At 40.6% G+C, this 22,039-nt stretch overlaps 1 protein-coding gene across 10 annotated transcripts in view; it reads right to left on the bottom strand.

Moving 5' to 3' along the window:
* Nucleotides 1-22,039, bottom strand: part of ANKS1B (ankyrin repeat and sterile alpha motif domain containing 1B) — a 671,108-nt gene that overhangs the window by 41,529 nt on the left and 607,540 nt on the right. For all 10 annotated transcript variants that reach the window (XM_006875944.1, XM_006875945.1, XM_006875943.1 and 7 more), the window contains 2 exons: nt 4,357-4,368; nt 3,159-3,245 (listed from right to left, as the gene is read on the bottom strand). In XM_006875944.1, the coding sequence (XP_006876006.1) occupies nt 3,159-3,245; nt 4,357-4,368 (99 nt within the window). The remainder of the gene's footprint in view (nt 1-3,158; nt 3,246-4,356; nt 4,369-22,039) is intronic.

Raw genomic sequence — 22,039 nt, forward strand, 5'->3', positions numbered from 1 at the left:
CAGTTTCAACTCATAGTGATCCTGTATAGGGTTTCCGAGGAGCGGCTGGTGAGCTTGAACTGTCCACCTTGCAGTTCAGCGCATTAACCCACAGTGCCACGTTGGCTTTCTTTATTTACATAGCATCTTTATATCTTTCTGTGCTTATTTCCAAGGAATGGCCAACAGCGAGTAGAGGTTTGTGAATAACTCTTCTAATTATTGGGAACTGAAGCAGAAGTGTTTCCTAGATACAGGAGCATCAACTGCTTCTAAGTCCCCTGATGCGTCCTTAAATAAAAGGCAACAAAATTGACTGAACTCTCCTTCATCTTCTAATCAGGGAGAGTGGGTTCTGTTAATACAGTCATCCCATCATACCACCAGCATTACAGAACGACAGCCTTAAGACTCTGGAAACTTCTCAGGGCACATACCACTTGTATGGGAGTTGTCAGAATCTGAGTCTGCTAAGGATGCTAATCTAAGGGAGTGTCAAACTCATACCCTGATAATATGTTGCTGTTAGTGTTTTTCAAATGCAAATGGAGTAGAGACAGTCCCTCCAGGTTAGGAAAAAAAGAACCCAACTGTCAAAGTCTTTCTTGAAATTTAGATACAGCAGGCAGCAAGGGTCTCTTCAATGTTGTTTACTGCCAAGTCGGTTATGACTCATAGCAACCATGTATAGGGCTTCCAAGAGTGTCTGGTAGGGTTCAACTGCCAACTTGGAGGTTTAGCAGTTCAGTGCTTAGCCTACAGTGCCACACCAGGGGTCAATGAAATTTCCATAACGTTTTGAAACTTTAAAAGCCAATTGACTACAATGCAAGTGGAAAACAAATTTATGGGCCAGTAACTAAAGTTGCTTTCATGAAAAAAAAAAAAAAAATTATTCTGACGAATCTGTACAATTGTAATCTGACAACCATATACTGTTTCTGAGGAGTAGCTGGTGGGTTTGAACTGCTGACCACCGTTGATCATACTAAACTAAAGTTACCATCTTGATACCAACACCTCCGACCTTGACAGCACTCTGATTCCACGTAAGGGCTGTGGCTCTGAGCATGCTCTGTATTTCAGCAGCAGCATGATAATGCTGGGTTAAGATTTCTTCCTGGGTTTCAGAATCTTTTCTAAAACTGGGAGGTGGTTTTCTGACATGGAGCTTGGGCTGATTGACAACTAATGCTGCAACTGCCGATGCAGCGACAAACCAGGAGCGCTTCTAATTGGTTGATTCTGAAGCTCATGCTTATTATTCATAAGGGAGGCCTGCCTGTGGGACATTCCCTGGTCTCTAAATTCAGTTGCCCCAAGTTAGCATGGCTTCAATCCACCTGCTTCATACATTTCTGTTCCCTTCTTCCCAAATGGAGATGGGTCCAGCATCCTTTATTATAATGAATAACATTGAAACCTACTCTTTTAACTCAGTAATTGAGAATGAAATATAATTTAGAATACAAAAACAAAACAACAAGAAAATACATTCCTTGTGTTGGGTATTCACTATGTGTCTCCAAAGAAAGAAGGCCTGGTGTGGCGCTGTGGGTTAATGCACTGGACTGCAAGGTTGGCAGTTCAAGGTCATCAGCCACTCCTGGGAAACCCTATAAAGGGTCACTATGAGTCGGAAGTGACTCAATAGCATTTAACAACAATCCAAAGAAAGGACACAGGTATTTCTAAAGAAACAGAAAGGCAACTCTCCTAGTCCCTCATTTAGTGGCATTTTCTCTGGTGATTTGGGGTTCTGTGAGAAGGGACAAGTAAGTTTTGAATTTAAACAGAGTGAAGTGTGGTCCAGTATGAGATCTCTGTCATCTTTGTCAAGAAACACATTCTTGAACACTTATTAGGTAAAATGCAACCGAACTGTCCACACACTGCCTTAGAGCCTATAGACTGTCCCCGCTGTGAGTACAGGTCACAACACAGTCCCAGCATGACCTTGGTTACTTTACTGATTGTGTCTCTTACATGACAGTTGAACAACATGCTGAAGTAATGAGTGTCACTGAGGTCCACATGTGAAGGTGGATGGAATGTCAAATATCTCATTATATATATACATTGATGATCTCTCACACAATAAAAAGAATACCAACAATAACAACCAAAAGCCACAGTAAAGTTTCTTTTCCATTTCAGCATTTGAGAATTAAATACAATGTACAAAACAGTCAAGAGTGTGTTCCTTGTGTTAGGTCTTCATTACATATCAAAGGAGAGGACAAACATCTCTCTAGAGAAATGGAGAGACAAACTTTCTAACCCCTCATCTAGTGGCATTTCCTCTAATGGAGGCAGATGGCATTGTTGCCTTTTCATTCCATAAGAGATTTTCTTGTTTTAGTATTCTCTAGTGCCAAACGACATGGGAGATACTAAGTGCCAACAGTATTATTAGAGATGGCACCATGGAAGAGTGAGAGCAAAATAAAGGAATCTTGGAGGATGGTTCCCAACTAAAATGTGAGCCTTTCTGTAAGTCTGAATGTGAATGAGTGAGTGTGTATCTGTCTTAGTTATCTGGTGCTGCTACAAGAGAAACACCACAAGTGGATGGCAAATTTCTCAAACAGAAATTCATTCTCTCCCAGTTTTGGAGGTCAGAAGTCTAAATCCAGTACAAGATCCTTGTCTCTTTTCAGCATCTGTAGGTCTAGAATTCCTTGGAGATCTCCATGTGTCTTGGCATCAATCTTTCCCTGGATTTAGGAGCTTCACAGTGCAGGGACCCTAGGTTCAAAGGACACACCCCATGCCTGGCTCTTCTGTCTTGGTACTATTAGGTCCCTCTGATTTCTGCTCACTTCTCTCTCCTCTTCTCTCTTATAAGGTGATGGAGGCTGCACCCCAGGGAGGATCAGGCCTGGGGAAGGGTGTTGCCTCCCATTCTCAGTACTTTTACTGGTTTATCACATCAGACAATACTTTTACTGGTTTATCAGATAACCACCAAACCACTGTGAATCATGGCTCCCCCAAGCTAGCACATATTTAGGGGGGACACAATTTAATCCATGAGACTACCTACAGGTGTTTGGGGAAGCAGGAAAGGTCGGTGGGAAGTGATTAAACTAAGGATGATGCCAGTCATGATGGCAACAAGCTTGTAGGTGACACACTCAGCACTGTATCTGTGTCTAAGTCAGGAGAGAAGTACCTACCTTATTTGTTGCATCAATAAATTTGACTCCTTTATAAGAGACTGACAGGATAATAGTAGGGACCTTCTTCATTTGCTCTGTAGACTTCTGAAATTAAGATGACAGAAGTTGTCAGAAGACTTAGTGTTATATGGCAACTAAAGCACATCATTTTTCCTTTTGAAAGATAAAAATGAGCTTCAGTTACAAACAACAACACACACACCAAATACACTCTAAATGTTTTGTGTCTCTTCTTTTGGATTTAACTATGCTTTCTGTTTAAAAAGTATCTGTCTTGCCCTTAGGGATCTAAAAAGAGTCTGTTGTGTTACCTCATGTGGGGGAAGGGATACTGCTGTTCCCAGACTCCAGAGGGAGGCATGACTAGCTCGATCTCCTGTCTACCCACGGCCATCAGTCAGTTCTGACTCCTGGTGACCCTGCAGGGCAGGAGTAGAAAGCCTCGCCTTTTTTCCTGTGGAGTGGCTGGTAGGTTTAAACCGCTGACCTTGGGGTTAGCAGCCCAACAGGTAGCCAAGACTCCTTATTTCTTGGACTAGACTTAAACCTCATCAGAGTCTCCAAGGATAAGTGCAGCATTAACAAAACATGTGCATATACCATGCCCCTTATTTCTCTGTTGTAGTTGTTAAGTGCCATGGAGTCGGTGCCGACTCATAGCGACCCTGTATAGAGTTTCCAAGGAAGGGCTGGTGAGTTTGAACTGCTGACCTTGTGGTCGAGTTCTTATCCTACGGCGCAGGCACATGCTACATCAGAGTATCTACTCCAAACAGGGATTTCAAATAGATCACTGTGATTTTCTTCTTGAACCTGGCCAGTTCTGTAAAGCTGGCCTTATGCTTACCGATGAATTGCGTGTGGCCACACAGGCTGTAACACTGCGCTGTAACAGTAAAACCCTCCATAGCTGTCTGGGTTTTGAGCCTAGGCAGGATGGTAGGCAGTTCAGGTAACCTACTTTATCATTTGGAGCTGCTGTATTCCTTTAGGCTAAGTTCTTATGGTAGATGCTCACAGTGGCTTCAGGTGCTTAGACTTCTCAGCTTGTACAGTTTCACGCATCTACAAAAGTTACTCCACAATTCAGTGTGTGCCTTTTCCGTTTAGTTTTATCATTCATCAACAACCTATTTACTTCATTTTCCTCCGTGCATATGCCTAATAATCACATTAAATACCAAGAAGTACCTACCTGACAGTTAGCCTGATGAATTTTCCAGATCAGACAGGTGAGAACATAAGAGGAAAGAAAATACATAAAAAGGTGAGAGAAAGCCAGTTCAGTAAAACACAGGCAGCATAAATTCATTAAAAAACCCCCAAATGGTGCCACAAAAGAAGAGGTTTTACACATACACCAAAAGGCAGTGAAACAGTTATTTGTAAAAGAGCTGCAGGCTTTTCACCTATCTTTCACCTAGCTTCTCTGTTTTCTCATCGTTCCGTCCCCTGCATTGCACAGCCTCATGAGTGACACACAAGAACTTTATACTTTAATCTCTCAACAACTAGCTGTCTTGGGTACAGTAACGGAATCGGAAAAACAACTGAACTCTCTGGACGTTTTCATTTCTATCACTCAATCTGCCTTTTTAAAATTCTGAAAGGCGATCAGAACTCAAGAAGGCTCTCCAATGAATACTGTGCGGGAAACTCCACAATGAGGATCGCTAGGCTGTATCTTTTGCTTGAGCCTTAGGAAGGGTGTTTTACGTTTTCCTCATGATTTTCACACAACATCTTTTTAATCGCTACTGCACCTGTCTCAAAGACAAAGCAAATGAATTACTGAGACTACTGCTCTTTAATATTTATTAAATGCGACACCCGATAGAGAATAAGGTAGCTATCTTAAAGTGCTCTTTAAACTCGTTTTAAAATTATCCAGGCCTGCTAGTGTCCTTTTGTGAGTACCCCCAAAAAATATTATGAAATTGAAATACATGGTTATATACTTTTATCTTTTGGATGCTTCTATGCACAATAAATCAAAAGCAAAGCTAGAAGAAATAGCCTGCAGCATTGCCAGTTTTAAGGCAAGACAGTGGGTTGGGCTCTGTAATGTGAGGGGGGTGGTAGACAGTGCTGTAGTTTGTTTACTGAGTGTGCCAGGGAAGAAGTCTTTGCAAAGAATAAGAAAGGATTTCAACAAATCACCTCGCACATCACTTTCCATCTCACTTTCAAAATGTTCATGAAAAGATGTTCATGAAAATATAATAGATTTTTTTTCCCCATAAACTTTTTGAAGGTCCTTCAAATGTTCTCTTGGATAGATGTATTTATCTGTATCATGAAATAGTCTATGTTGTTTGATGCTGTTGAGTCAGTTCCAACACAACAAAACGAAACACGGCAGGGTCCTATGCCATCCTCACAATGGTTCTGTTTGAGTCCACTGCTGCTGCCACTGTGTTAATCCATCACCTTGGATGTCTTCCTCTTTTTCGCTGACCCTCCACTTTACCAAGCATGATGTCCTTCTCCAGGCACTGACTTCCTGACAACATGTCCAAAGTATGAGAGACAGCTTTGTCATCCTGACTTCTAAGAAGCATTCTGGCTGACAGATTTGTTTGTTCTTCTAGCAGTCCATGGTACTTTCAATATTCTTTGCTAACACCATAATTCAAATGCATCAATTCTTCTATGGTCTTTCTTATTCACTGTCCAGCTTTTGCGTGCATATAAGGCAATTGAAAATAGCATGGCTTGGATGAAGTGCACCTTAGTCCTCAAACTAATTTTGCTCTTAATAGTTCAAAGGTATATTTTGCAGCAGATTTGGTTAATGTAATATGTCTTTTGATTTCCTGACCGCTACTTCCATGAGTGTTGATTATGGAGCCAAGCAAGATCAATTCCTTAACAACATCAATCTTTTCTCCATTTATCATGATGTTACTTATTGGTCTAGTTGTGAGGATTTCTGTTTTCTTTACATTGAGGTACAATTCATACTGAAGACTGTAGTCTTTTATCTTCATCAATAAGTATTTTAAGTCTTCTTTGCTTCCAGCCAGCAAAGTTGTATAATCTGCATATTGTAAGCTGTTAATGAGTCTTCCTCCAATCCTGATGCCATGTTCTTCTTCATATAACATAGCTTCTTGGGTTATTTGCTCAGCATACAGAATGAATACATCTGTTGAAAAGAAACAACCCTGATGCACACTTTTTCTGATTTTAAACCTCTCAGTGTCCCCTTTTACTGTTTGAATGGTTGCCTCTTGGTCTAGTTTCCTCATGAACACAATGAAGTGTTCTAGAATCCTCATTGTCACTAATGTTATCCATAGTTTGTTATGATCTACAAAGTTGAGTGCTTTTGCATGGTCAACAGCAAAAGTAAACATCTTTCTGGTATTCTCTGCTTTCAGTCAACATCCATCTGACATCAGCAATGATATCCCTTGTTCTACATCTTCTTTTGGATCGGGCTTGAATTTCTGGCAGCTCCCTTTCAATGTACTCCTGAAACTGTTTTGAATTATCTCCAGCAAAATTCTACTTGCATGTGATATTAATGATATTGTTCCATGATTTTCACATCCTTTTGGGTCACCCGTTTTTGGAATGGGCACAAATATGGGAACTCTTCCAATTGGTTGGCCAGGTAGCCGTCTTCCATATTTCTTAACATAGACGAGTGAGTGCCTCCAGTGTTGCATGAGTTTGTTGAATCATTTTAATTTGTATTCTGTTGATTTCTGAAACCTTGTATTTTTATTTTGCCAATGTCTTCAGTGCAGCTTGGATTTCTTCAGTACCGTCAGTTCTTGTGGGTTTGGGTAATTGTGGGAGCAGAGGCTGGTCTCCTGTGCCATGTGAAGGGAGAGTGGGGGTGCACTGGAGGCTTGTGAGTATGGACACAGTGAGGTCCAAGATGCAGAATGACAATTCAGGTAGATGATGGAGGATGGACGGGAGCAGCTAGAAGCTGGAATCAGGAAGACAGGCAGCAGTTGTGCAAAAGCAATGAGAGCACTGAAACATCGGAGTTAAAGTAGAGGCCCTAGAGAAAGGAAGGATCAATGAGTGAACTGCTAATGAGAGAAATGATGTCTTGTTGACTGATCTGCTGGGGAAGATGAATGTGTGAGAGGATGTCAGATGATAAGCCCCTAACTAAACTAAAGAAAAATGGAAGGAAATAAGTTTTTGCATAAACATAATGGCAGACGTTTTGAATGTGCTGAGTTTGAGAAACAGGTGGAGATGATCAGTAGGAAATTGGAAACAAGAGTCAGAACTAGAAACAGCCAAAGAGTGAGGGTAACTGAGGACATGGGAGCCGCTGAGGTGACTCAAAGTGAGAAAAGTGGGATGAGGGATAAGGACTGCATCAAAGGGAAGAATAATGTATTCAGGAGTAAGGTAGATGAGGAGTCCTGGTGGCAATGAAGGATAAGCACAGGACTGCTAACTGTGGAAACCCAATACAGGGTCACTTAACATCAACAAAACAGGCAGAACAGCCAATAAAGTCAACTTGGCATGAAGATGGAAGAACTTTCAGAGCTCTATCATGGAAACCAAGAAGAGTCGTTAGAAGGTAGGAACAGAGTCAAGTGCAACGAGGAAAAACAACAATGGGGGATACACACGGGTGCTCCTATATTTATTGGGTTCACTGGGTAAAATCCTTGGCCTTCACAACTAGATGAACTTTGTTATTGGCCGTGTTAAGAGCTTCAGGGAAATGGGGGCAGCATAGGGCGACGGGAATACAAAGGAGTGTATAATACATGCCAGTGACACAGAGAGGAGAGTTGAAAGATGGACAAATCATGGCATGTGATTTTAGGCTGGAAGGAAAACATCTGTAGTGGCTTTTGTCATAATAAAAAGGTTCCAGGTGACATGCTCAGCTGAACTGAACAAAGAACAATCAAGGACGGCCATCCCTGTTTCTTTGGTGGATCTCATGAATCACTGCTTTCCTAATTGGTGGTGGGCATTCATTCCAATATGGAGACCAAACTCTCCTTCTATGTTGTCTCTTGACAAGAAGAAAATGAATACTGGTAGCTGTGGATTTAAAAGGAACTGTGGTAGGTGTCCAAAGCACTCCTCCTCCCTCAAGGCAGTTTCACTCGATAAGAGATAAGAACACAACCACTTTTCCTGGAGATTTTCTGATGGTGTACTTTGCCAAAATTTTCAAAGAGATCTTTTCATACATTATTTTCACAAAAGATGAAAATGCGCTAGACAGAGGGCCAATACACTGAATTTCAGGGAGACTACTCAGAGAGGCAAGAAATCCAATAAACGTCCACTTCATTTCATTACAGCATTAAAGACACCAAAATGTGAGCAATTCAAAGGCAGATGAAATGCCTCTTTTCTCCTCAGCACTGGAATCACTTTCTCTTTGCTCCCAGAAAGCAGGTTCTGGTTCTGAACGTCACTGCTCAAGACTACAGAGCATATTGGTTTTTACAATCTATCTGCATGCTCCACTGGGTTTTTGTATAACTCATAATCCCATGTTTTTGTTAAAACTCATGCCTTATTTAATTGTACAAACAGAATTCTCTTCACCAGACCTGTCTCCTCAGTAAAATGCTCAAGGCAAACCTAAGATTATGGTTCTCTTTTGTTTCTAGTTGCTCGTTTATATGCCATGCTGTTTGTGAAATTTCTGAAGTTTCCCAGAGTCCACCAATCCCCACCTTCAGTGCCAGTTTAATAAAATAGAGGGATTAATAATGAGGACCTCTGAGTCCCTAAACAATGGAATATTCATGGATCAGATCTAAAATGAACTTAACCTTTATAGCATCTTGCTCTCTTACAAAGACTATTCAATTGTAATTTGTTCACAATTTTCCAAATCATAATTCCATCCTTTTGTTATTCCAAGGGAAACACTATTTCGTTCTAAAGAGATGTTACATTTTTGAAACCTAAGACAAAATTCAAGTTGGAATCTTAGATCCAAAGGCAGCCTTATACTTATGACTTGCATTTATCTGCTCTCTAAGCACTGAACAGACTCTAAGTGTGGCATTGTAGGATCAGCACTGGGCTGTGAACCAAAAGGTCAGAAGTTCAAACCCACCAGCTGCTCCTTGGGAACTCTATACAAGGTCGTTGAGTCAGAACTGACTCGACAGCACTTAACAACAAGAAGAAGCATTAAACAGAATAGAGATCATAACCTCCTATATGGAGGTGGCTCCTAAAACACTGGGTTCTTAATAATGAAAATAATTCAACAGTTTGAGGGCATTTTATAAAAGTAGGGATTTTTCTTTTGATTCACCAAGGAAATGAAATAATTATCTTTTTGTTTTCTTTTTAATTAGAAATGATGTACTACTTAGAAGTTTTGTAAAGGAGCCCTGGTTGCATAATGGTTAAGTATTTGGTTGCTAACTGAAAGGTTGGTGGTTCGAACCCACCAGCCACACTGCAGGAGAAAAAACCTAGCCTAGGAAACCCCCGGGGGCAGTTCTGTAGGGTGGCTGGGAGCTGGAATCAACCTGATGGTACACAACAGAATCTTAGTTTCACGTCAGAAGTCATGACTGGAGTTTGTATTTCAGCCTGAAAGCATGTCCTAAAAATAAGTAATTTCCCATTTTTAATGTAGAATCTCAACAGTATTCCAATATCCTTTTCAGACGGATAGGGACTCTGATCTCCATGCCTGACTTTCACAAGCTTAAATGAGAACAAAGACATTTATGACAAGGTGCTTGCATCAGGTGTGAGCCGTAGTGTTTGGGTTGAGTCTGGGGTGATGTTTATGTTTGAAATAAGAACCATCTGTGCCCCATAATCAGCCCTGGGAGGGAATCTCAGGCCCTACATTCTTGTACTATCCTAACCATTTACAGTGCATTTTCAGCCCAGTATGGGGGAAAGAGCTTTGGATGGTGTACAGCTACCCAACATATAGTGTGTATTTGTAACCTATACATGGCTGCTCTGGTAAGAGAAAGAAAAGGCTTTCTGCTCCCTCAAAGAATTGCTTTTGTTGTTAAGTGCCGTCAAGTCGGTTCCAACTCATAGCAACCTTGTATAGGGTTTCTGAAGAGCGACTGGTGAGTTTGAACAGCGGACCCTCCAGTTCAAACTGACCTTTTGGTCCAGTACTTATTGTGCAGCACCAGCCTTAGAAACCCTATCAAGGTCCTGACGACTTGGAACTGACTCCATGGCACTTAACAACAATGGTTGCTTTGAGAATGCTTTCAAGTTTGATATTCAGTGCTAAGTCACAACTACTAATTTTGCTATATATTTTCCTTAGTTTCTATTGTCCTCTACTTTTTTCATCTTTGCTCTTATTGTTGGTGTGAGATGATATCTCATTGTTGTTTTGATTTGCGTCTTTCTAATGGCTAGTGATCATGAACATTTCTTCATATGTTTGTTGGCTGCCCGGATCTCTTCCTTAGTGAAGTGTCTGTTCATGTCCTGTGCCCATTTTTTAATTGGGTTATTTGTCTTTTTCTTGCAGAGGCGTTGCAGTTTCCTATATATCTTAGAAATGAGTCCCTTGTCTGATATGTCATTGCAAAAGATTTTTTCCCATTCTATAGGTTCCCTTTTTACTCTTCTGGTGAAGTCTTTTGGTGCACATAAGTTTTTAATTTTTAGTATGTCCCTCCCACTCATCTATTTTGTCTACTTTTGTTTGTGTGGTAGTTTATAATCTTAATTATTATATTCATTTTCAGCAAGTTAGGTTTGGTAGCCCTAAGTGATTTTAAAAAACACACAAAATGAGCATCTTTGTGGTGATTTTGTATGCAGAGGAACCATATAAACACTGGACTGCTAACCCCAGGCCAGCAGTTCAAACCCATCAACTGCTCCTCAGAAACCATATACAGGCTCTTTATGAGTTGGAACCAACTCCATAGCACTTGACAACAACAAGAGCTATGCAAATTATGGAGCTGTGGGATAATGCACTGGACTGCAAGTTGGCGGTTCAAATTCACCAGCCACTCCTTAGAAACCCTATACAGGGTTGCTATGAGTCGGAACCAACATGAAGGTAGTTAACAACAACAAATCAGCAATTTGAAAGAAATGCATCCTTCAAAACTCAATTTAAATATTCCTTGCTGGAGAAGCCTTCTCTGGTCACCTAAAATGACAGATGGCTTTTCTGTTGTTTCCCCAGTCCGTCCTGGGACCTTCTGTCACTCTGTATCCATTGCCTGTTGTGTGCCATCAAGATGGTTCCAACTCATAGCAATTCTGTATAGAGTTTCCAGGAGTGGCTGGTGGTTTTGAACAGCTGACTTTACAGTTATTAGTCTAGTGCTTATCTGACAGTGCCACACCAGGATTCATCCACTGCTTTGTTGTTAAGTGCCATCGAGTCACTTGTTGTTAAATGTCATCAGTTCTGACTCATTGAGACCCTGTGGAAGGTTTCTGAGCAGTGGCTGCTGGGTTTGAACTGTTGACCTTGTGGTCCAGTGCATTACCTTGTAGTCCAGTGCATTACCTTGTAGTGCCACATAAGAACTTCCATTGCTAAGGTCTCAAAATGGTCTGTTTTCTTTACTATACAGAATGTTTCTTTAGGATTGTTCATGCCTTTCTTGACTCGGTTTCCCCCATAATGGCTGGCACATAGCCTTGAGCTGACTCTATGAACTCACCATTTTGATGGGACAAAAATGGTTAAAATCTGCAGTTTCATAGGGCTCAATTTAAAAGGTACTGAAATCCATTGCTGAGGATTTAATTCTGTTGGAATCCTAGTCCCTGCATTTTTGGATGTAATCCCATTTGGGATTAGGGTTTTTCTTTGCCACATTAATGAGGCCCTGTCAGTTGGGTACTTCACAACAACATCAGTAGGGTGTGTCTTAAACCTACTCAATTTTGATAAAGAAAAAGAACAGATTGGCCACTGACATAAATAAACATAATCCAGGGAAAAAGAGATGCCACTTGGAGACCACCAAGGACAAAGTCCACAGAGACTGCCTTCCCCTAGGCACTTCCAGCTTTTCTAAAATCAAAGACCACAGCCTTTGGGATGGGTTGTACCTCACTGTAAAGAAAACAAAAATTCTCACCACTGGACCAAAAAGTAAGATCCAGATAAATGAGAAAAGATTGAAGTTGTCAAAGACTTCATCTTGCTCAGCTCAACTATCAAACACATGGAAGTAGCAGTCAAGATATCAAATCATGTATTGCATTAGGCAAATCTGCTGCATAAGACCTCTATCAAGTGTTCAAGAGCACAGATGTCAGTTTGAGGACTACGGTGTACCTGACCCAAGCTATAGTATTTTCAATCACGTCATACGCATGTGAAAGTTGGACAAGGAATCAGGAAGAACTGATGCATCAGTGTTATGGTGTTGGAGGAGAATATTAAAAGTACCATAGACTGCCAAAAGAACAAACAAATCTGCATTAGAAATACAATCAGAATGCTCCTTAGAAGCCAGGATGGCCCGACTTCGTCTCTCATACTTCAGACATATTATCATATGTGACAGACCAGTCCCTGGAGAAGGACATTGGTAAAGTGGAGGGTCAGCAAAAAAGATAAAGGACTTGTCAGTGTTTCATTTTGTTGTACATAAAGTCACTGAGTTGGTACTGACTCGGTGTCACCTAACAACAACAAGAAGCCTCTGAAACCATGAGAAGATACATTTCTATTCATGAAAATTACTCACTTGTGTATTTCTGTGATAGCAGCACCAGGAAACATGCATGATTATTAGGTGAAGGAGCAGATGAATGGCTGTGTGGTAGCAAGCACGAAGCTGACTTTGTAAAGAGGAGTCACAGTGATAACCTTTTAATGTAGGGAGAACATGGCAAACTCTTTGGTGTCCAGAGTCAGTCACGGTGCCTTGGGAGAACTTGGAAGAGAGCCACAAATATGATGAGAAAGCTATTAAGAGATTCCTATGAGGTGGAGAAAGCATCCATGATCCTCTGATTTTTTAGCCTCCAGAAAAGAGGGAGGAGGTCTTCTTTTTTGCAACAGGCACCAGTTGTAGGCAGTGAGTTCAAAAGGGAAGGTTTTTTTGAGAGGGCACAAAGATTACCAGGGGCTGCTGGGATGCTTCTCCTTCTGGTGTCTTTAAAATTAGTTTGGGCTCTTATCTGTCACTAATGACTTAGGGGTAAATCTCATTTGACTGGGAAATAAAGCTGAATGATCTCTTCAGGGCTTTTCTAGTGCTAAGGACTGTAATGCAAAGGCTGAGAGAATACAGAGCCGAACTACAGCCATGTGATAAGAACAGGCAGTAGGCAATTGGTCATCTAGAACTATTCCTCTGGTACCAGGCAAAGCTGTTGTACCACGTCTATAACTCACAAACTCTAGTCCAAATCTAGCCCACCATAAAGTCCTCTTTCTCTAGCCTGCTTAGTTTCCAGGAAGAGTGGCAGAATAAGTCTATCCAGGCCAGCCTAAGCACTAATACCAGTTGTCTGAAAGTCGATGCTGTCACATGGTGACCCCATGTGTGTCTGAGTAGAACTGAACTCCGTAGGATTTTCAAGGGCTGATTTTTTACAAGTACATCACCAGGCCTTTCTTGCAGTCTGTTGACCATTAGTACCGCCCAGGAACCTACACCAGCTTTAACGGAATGCCCAAAGGAAGAAGAGCAGAAGTTTTCAAATTGTTTTTATTAGTTGTCATCAAAGTTGATTCTGACTCATGATGATCCTGTGTATGCAGCAGAGTAGGCAAGTGACCATCTAGGACTATTTTCAAGGTTGTGTTCTTTTGGAAGCAAATTACCTGTCTTCTGAAGTGCCTTTGTTGAGTTTGTACCTTTGACTAGCAGTTGAGCACATATTGTTTGTGCCACATAGGGACTCCTCCAGAACTATAGTGTGCATAGAAACACTGTTGTTGTTGTTAAGTGGCATCGAGTTGGTTCTGACTCATAGCAACTCTGTATAGTGTTTCTGAGGAGCAGTTGGTGGGTTAGAACTGCCGACCTTGTGGTTTGCAGTCCAGTGCTTACCATGTAGCACCACACCAGGAGTTTGCATACAAACACTGGTGGCTTGTTAAAGAACAGATATTGGAGCCCCATGCCCAGAGTTTTGGGTTCAGCAGCTCTGAGGTGGGGCCCAAGATCTGCATTTCCATCAAGTTTCCAGATGCTGCTGGGCTGGGATTGTGCTTGGAGTACTGAGATGCAGTACTGCTCTGAGGTGCAGTTGATCAGCTTGATTGAAAGTCACTGTCAGAACCAGGCTCTGCTGCTCTGCATGTAAACTAAGCTTGTACTGCATTCTACATTAATTCGGAGAGAGGCTAATTTATCAAAACGCACTGTTCTCAACTTGACAAGTGATTTCCAAACATCCTTAGTGAGCATTTAGCTACAGCTCTTAGTCTTCAGAGCAATTAACAAATCTTATTTAATTCTTCTGAGGCTTCTCAGGGGCCAGGGAAGTATAAAACCTTCACATAAAACACAGAGTTCAGCCGCAGAAAGACAGTATCTAGAATTATACCAAAATAGAGTTGACAAGCCCCGAAGATCTATGACTTTGCATAAAAGCTCAATTCTCTGTCAACTAGGAGTATCTCCCAGATATTAAGTATATGCAACCAGGATAGGTGATAGCAAACATCAACACGTTCTTGTGTACTGCTCCTCGGAGGATAAACTGGAACAATTTTTCTGGAAGGCAATTTGGTAATAATTATATTAAGTTGTGAAATGTGCATATCCTTTGACCCAGCCATTCTATGCTTACTGATTTATTCCAAGGAAATAATCAGACCACTTGCAAGAGATTTTAGGTAAAGGGAATGTTAATATCTTGTTTACATGTAATTCTCCAGACTGTTTATTTAAGCATTCATGTGCATCACTATTCTTCCAGAAAAACAGAACCGTCTGGTAACAGAGGTCACCACTGCTGCTGGTCAAAAATTTAAATGTATTTTTATTGCTCGTTTAACTATTCCTGTTTGAAAATTTCCCAGCAGTTATAGTGTTTATGCTGTGCCCTAAGAAACAAAGTAAAGTTAAAAATATTTACTATTCTTATGATTTCAGTTTAAAAAGCTAACACACTGAGTTTTTTAAAACATTGCTGGTAAGCACAACTTCCAGGCCTGTGTGTGGGGTTCATCTTGAAGTTATGACGGGACCCACTGATGAATTTCCTCCAGGAGGGAGGCTTCTGTTTTAGCTCAGTTGCTTTCGACCTGTGTCTTAGTTTCTTCATCTGTAAAATGGGTATGTTAATAAAGCCTTGTTGTGAGGATTAAATGAGGTAATTGTGAATGTAGGGAGCATTAATAGATTTTAGCTCTGATGATTATTTTGAGGGTGGAGGCCTTTGCTTAGAAAGTTCCTTTCCAAAGCATAATACCTCACCAGTAAAAAGAGAGCTGAAGCAAAATCAAAATCATTTACAGACCGATTTCCTGACTTGTGACAAATGTTATGATTGTATTTAATGTGACATATTATGATAGTATCTAATTGAGGTTTGCAACGAAGACTGAGCAACACACTGGACAATGGCTGACCGATTTATTTAACATGTTTAGAAAGAGAGCATTCAATAGTGGGAATTAAAGACAGAAGTAGCCCAGAAACTCTTCTAGTGATAACAAGTAGTTAGTAAAGGTGTTACATGGGAGGAAAGCTGGCAACTATAACAATAAAAAATTGAAAAAATATAGGATTGAGGTATGAAACCAGTGTGGAATAAGATGGTTAGTATCACTCGGTCTTCTGTTGGCTAGAACTCTAGGAAAATGTTCACAAAGGGAAAGGCATATCTGAACAAAGATGGCTGTTGTGTACATAAAAGGAGCTCTGGTAGCGTAGTGGTTACGAATTGGGCTGCGAACCACAAGGTCAACAGTTCGAAACTACTAGCCGCTCCGTGGGAGAAAGATGAGGCTTTCTGCTCCCGTAAAGATGTATAGCCTCGGAAACCCTGTACAGGGTCGCTATGGGTCGGAATCGACTCGACGGGCACTTAACAACAACAACAACATAGCTACTTTAATACACACACAAGTACACTCTTTCAGCATTAGACCATGTATTCATGAGGTTTGTGCAAAACTGAGAAAGGGTGAAAGGCGAAATATTTGATTCTTCCACGAAACTTGGGCAACAGAAACTTTAAAAGCAGTAGAGTATAAATTGTGTCCCAGTCTGGCCCCTAAGAAGTAATTTCTCAAACGATTCCTGAAAAGGACAGAAGAACTAAACATGATTTAGTTTGGGTCTTTGTAAGAACAATGGAAGAGGCTTCTTGGAATTTAACATTTCCATCTCATTTTAAAGCCTAACCTTTTCAATGCTTTCCAGCCCACTCCCCGCTTCTAATTCATTTCCTTAAAAAAAAAAAAAAAAAAAAAGCATAATAAAGAGAAATGATACTCTTAATATTTTCCACCAAGGAACATACGTTATTTGAAAATCTACATTTGAAAATATGTATACTTCAGGGCTTTGAACCGATTCGAACAGGTTTAGCAATGGTTGACACAGTAAAATCAGAAGAGGCAGAATGGAATACTAGAATCTGAACTGGCCAGAGTGAATCTCTCATTTGTAAATTGTGGATGTATAGGAACAATAACTGAACTAGGAAGAATTCCAGGTTGAAGCCCTGGAATGTGAGACTCAGAAGAGGTGTAGGAACCCTTTCAGGAGCTGGATGTGAGTGAATGGAATACTGTCAGGACCACAGAGAGTTATGTACATTTAAAGTAATGTAGTTGGCTGATAATTTTGAGCTGGTCACCGTTGTTTCTGACTCTGTCAGTCAAGAGATTTGATTGATATGCACCATGCATGCTGTCCTTACTTCCTAGGAGAAAAATTAAGTTTCTAGCAAAGCAACAAAATAATTTTTCTTGTTTCAGCTATCATTCTGGTCCACCTACAATTTACAAATGTGGGTCCTTTCTTGTTTCGCTTCACTGACTGTGATTGAACTAGGAAGAAGCGGTTTTGAAACCCTACCCCAGAACTGCTTTCAGATTGAGCGTGTAAAAGTCACACAAGCTAAGGGGAGAATAGACCTATTGGGAGTCTGAGCCATCATAAAATGACTTGAGTGCTTTAGGAAGTAAAAGTTCCAACTTACTAAACACATTGAAAACATTTGCTTATTCCGGATTTAGAAAATAGTGTTGAAATAGTTCCTTATTACTTTGTTGTTGTTAAGTGTCATCGAGTCGGTTCCTATCCACAGTGACCCTGTAAAGGGCTTCCGTGGAGCAGCCGGTTAGCATGAACTGCCGGCCTTGAAGTTCAAACGAACTTTGCAATAGGAAGGCAGATTTCCCACATGATCCTAGTTAAAAACAGAATTCTCTTTTTCTTAAAGATAAAAGTTCCTTGAGTACAAATACCTGAGAACAATCCTAACTGTCAACAGTGGGATTAAAGAAAAATAAGGTTTCAGAGAGTTTTAAATGAAATATAATGGTCTCCTATTACAGGAGCAGATGGTTCTTAATAGTATATTTAATTAGGCAAGTCATGCAGTACTGTATATTAATGATAATTATACCCTGGGGCAAAATACAGGGCTGGGGAATGGGATAAAAGCCGAGAGAGGCAGAATGGGATAGGAGAACCTTAACTGGCCAGAGTGAATTTCTCATTACATCAAACACTGTATGTGTCTTGAATTTCCAAGGTGGCAGTTAACTCTCACCCTACAGAACACCGAAAGACAAACGCTGCTTACTTACTGCTTTGTAAAACTCAGTCCTGAGAACACGTTATTAAGAGGAGCAGAAATTATCTCACCCAAAAAATAAGACTGTAAAATTATATATGTCATCTTATCCACATTTTCTTTTCTTGTTGTTGCTATTGTTTTTCTTTCTTTCCTTTTTGGCAATTGCCTTTCAAAATTGGAAATAAAAGTATAGGATTCTTAAGTTTTAAATATTCTCTTACATTTTGTGTATGTAGAAGACCATAGTAATGAATGAGACACGAGCATAATTGTTGCTGTTAGGTGCCATCGAGTTGGTACCGACCCATAGTGACCTTATGCACAGCAGAACGAAACACTGCCCAATCCTGGGCCAACCTCACTATTGTTGCCACGCTTGAGTTCATCAATGCTGCCACTTGGCCAATCCATCTCGTTGGGGGTCTTCCTCTTTTCCTCTGACCCTCCACCTTATCAAACATGATATCCTTCTCCAGCGACTGCCCCCTCCTGACAATATGTCCAAAGTATTAGAAATGAAGTTTGGTCATCTTGGCCTCTAAGGAGCACTCTGGCTGCACTTCTTCCCAAACTGATCTATTGATTCTTCTGGCAGTCTATAGCACTTTCAGTATTCTCCTCCAACACCATAACTCAAAGACATCAATTCTTCTACGGCCTTCCTTATTCACTGTCCAGCTTTCGCATGCATATGAGGTTATTGAAAAGATCATCATGGCTTGGGTCAGGCGCATCTTAGTCCTCAAGCTGACACATTGCTCTTCAACACTTTAAAAAGGTCTTGTGCAGCCGATTTGCTTAATGCTGCTTCCGTGAATGTTGATAGCTGATCCAAGAAGAATGAAGTCCTTGAAAACTCCAATCTTTTCTCCATTGATAAGAATGTGGTTTATTGGTCCAATGGTGAGGATTTTTGTTTTCTTGACATTGAGATGTAATCCATACCGAAGGCAGTGCTCTCTGATCCTCATCAGTAAATGTTTTAAGTCCTCTTTACTTTGAGCAAGCAAGCTTGTATCATCTGCAAATCGCAGGTTGTTAATGAGTCTTCCTCCTATCCTGATGCCATGTTTTTCTTCATAGAACCCAATTTCTTGGATGATGTGTTCAACATACGAGTTGAGTAAGTATGGTGAAAAAATACAACTCTGTCGCACACCTTTCTTAATTTTAAAATATTCAGTGTTCCCATGTTCTGTTTGAACAGCTGCCTCTTGGTCCAGGTCCAGGCTTCTCATGAGCACAATTAAGTGTTCCAGAATACTCATACTTCGCGATGTTGTCCACCATAGCTTGTCATGATCCACACAATCGAAAGCCTTTGCGTAGTCAATAAAGCACAGGTAAATATCTTTCTGATATTCTCTGCTTTCAGACAAGATCCATCGGACATCAGCAATGATCTCTCTCGTTCCACGGCCTCTTCTGAATCCGGCTTGAACCTCTGGAAGTTCTCTGTCAATGTATGATTGTAGCTGTTTCTGTATTACCTTTAGCAAAACTTTACTCACTTGAGATATCAAAGAGATTGTCCAATGATTTCCACATTCTGTTGGGTCACCTCTCTTTGGAATGGGCACATATGGATCTCTTCCAATCCGTCGGCCAGATAGTTGTCTTCTAAATTTCTTGGCAGAGATGACTGAGTTCTCCTGTGCCGCCTCACTTTCTTGAAAGATTTCAATTTTTATTCCATCAATTCCTGGTGCCTTGTTCTTTGCCAATTCCTTCAGTGCATCTTGGACTTCCTCCCTGAGTATCATTGGCTTTTGATCATATGGTACCTCTTGAAATGGTTGAACATTAAGCATTTCCTTTTGGTACAGTGACTCTATATTCCTTCCATCTTCTCTTGATGCTTTCTGCATCAATCAATAATTTGCCCAGAGAATCTTTGAATAACGAAAGTCGAGGCTTGAATTTTTTCTTCAGTTCCCCCAGCTTGAGAAATGCTGAGCATGTTCTTCCTTTTAGTATAATAGCAGGGGAAAAAAATGAAATGAACCCAAAGTAAATACATGCATATGTCCGTAATTTTTGAAACATTTGGAGCGCGAGCCAACATCTTGAGATCTGACCAAACTCTGGGCATTACATATTGTTGTTAAAGTGCTGTTGAGTTGTTTCCAACTCATAGCTACTCCGTGTAGGGTTTTCCAGGCTTTAGATATTCTTCGGAGCAGAAAGCCTCATCTTTCTCCCATGGACCTTGTGGTGTGCAGTCTAGTGCTTACCATATGCAGCTTACACACTCCCAGGCATTGTGAGGTACCAGGCACGGAGGATACAAATATACACAGTCCCTGTCTTCAAGGTTAGGGTGACCAGACATATACAGTGCTTGTATTTTGCACCATCAAGCTGCCTGCGACTCACGGCGACAATATAGAACAAAGTAGAACTGTGCGTTGGGGTACCCTACACTGTAATCATTATGGGAGCAGAACGCCAGCTCTTTTCTCCTATAGGGCCACTGGAGAGATTGGAACCCCAAATCTTTCGGTTAACAACTGAGCACTTAATCTTTGTGCCACCAGAGCTTCTTTTAGACAACGTCATGTGAGCTACAACAGAGGAAAGACTGATTCTGAGCATGCATTTAAATTGGAAAACTGAATCAGTAACAAAAAATAAAAGCAAACGCCAATATCATGGCTGTCCAGTCCATTCCTACTCACAGCAACCCTCCAGGACAGCGGAGAACCATCCCATGAGGTTCCCATGGCTGCAAATCTCTATGGAAACAGACTGCCATTTCTTTCTCCCATGGAACCACTGGTAGGTTTGAACTCTTGACCTTTTAGTTAGCAGCCTAATGCTTAATCCACTGTACCACCAGGACCTCTTCAGTAACAAAAGGTAGAACAAATTAATAATTTCAGCTTAAACAGGTATGTTGTATAACCTCTCCTACTTGCTTAATTTTATGTTTAGTAATATAAGTTTTTAGATTTAATTCCAAACAAAAATATCTGTAAAACTATTATGGCGAAAGAAATAAACAGGCAAATTATACTGGTAAAGAACAAATAATAATTCATAAAAAAATTCTGTCTTAAAGTATACCTCAATATCAAAGTATATCTGCTCTCTTAAATGCTAAAAGATCAGGCACAACTTACAATTTTACTTAAAAAAAATATTATCAAGGTAAATGAAAGTTCCTATTGATTCCTCTTCACCAACACAATTCAGAAGATAATTTTAAGAGGAATATTATTGTAGAATTTAGCTCCAGGAGGGGAAAAAAAAATCTAAGGACAATTTGAAATGGAAAAGACTTGGACAAATAAAGAATGAAATAATTTCATATTGTAGGATGCTGTGAATTATTATCTAAATGCAGACTGCAAAGCCGTTTGAACTGCAAGGTCAGTGGTTCAAGCTCACCAGCTGCTCCTCAGAAACCCTGAACAACATAGTAAACTAGCCTGCATTGTTGTTGATAACTGCCATTGAGTAGGTTCCGACCCATAGGGTTTCCAAAGAATGGCTGGTGAGCTTGTAGTTCAAACTGACTTTGCAATCTAGCGCATTAACCCACAGCGCCACACATAGTTTACTATGGTATGTTTTAAATGACAATAACATACATATAATAAAAACACCATAAATTAGTGTAAAATTATTTTTATTTCAGAACTAGTGGTGACCTTAGAGATGAATGAATGGATTAAAGTCACAAATTAATAACCAATTCTGACTATCAAAAACTCCCAATGTCTCTGCTGTTGCTGCTAGTTAAGAACCCTCAAGATGATTCTGACTTAAGGTGACCCCATGTGTGCAGAGAACACCATGGGGTTCTCAAGGCTGTGACCTTTCAGAAGCATATCTGACTGTCTTCCAAGAGGGAAAACGATGCTTGGTTTTCTCTGGGACACAAGGGAATGTGTTAAAGAAAGTGCTGCGGAATAAAACATTTTACATTAGCTAAGGAGTGGTGCTGTAGGATAAACACTGGACTGCTAACCACAAGTTTGGTGGTTCAAACTCACCAGCAGCTCCTTGGAAACCCTATACAGAGTTGCTATGAGTTGGAACCAACTCAACAGCACTGAACAACAATATCAAGGGGCCCTGATGGCACTGGGGGTTAAGAATTGGGCTACTAACCACAAGGTCAGAGGTTCAAACCCATTAGCTGCTCTGCAGGAGAAAGGTGAGGCTGTCTGCTC

This window comes from Chrysochloris asiatica, unplaced genomic scaffold (genome assembly GCF_000296735.1).
Source record: "Chrysochloris asiatica unplaced genomic scaffold, ChrAsi1.0 scaffold00347, whole genome shotgun sequence".
Lineage (NCBI taxonomy): Eukaryota > Metazoa > Chordata > Mammalia > Afrosoricida > Chrysochloridae > Chrysochloris > Chrysochloris asiatica.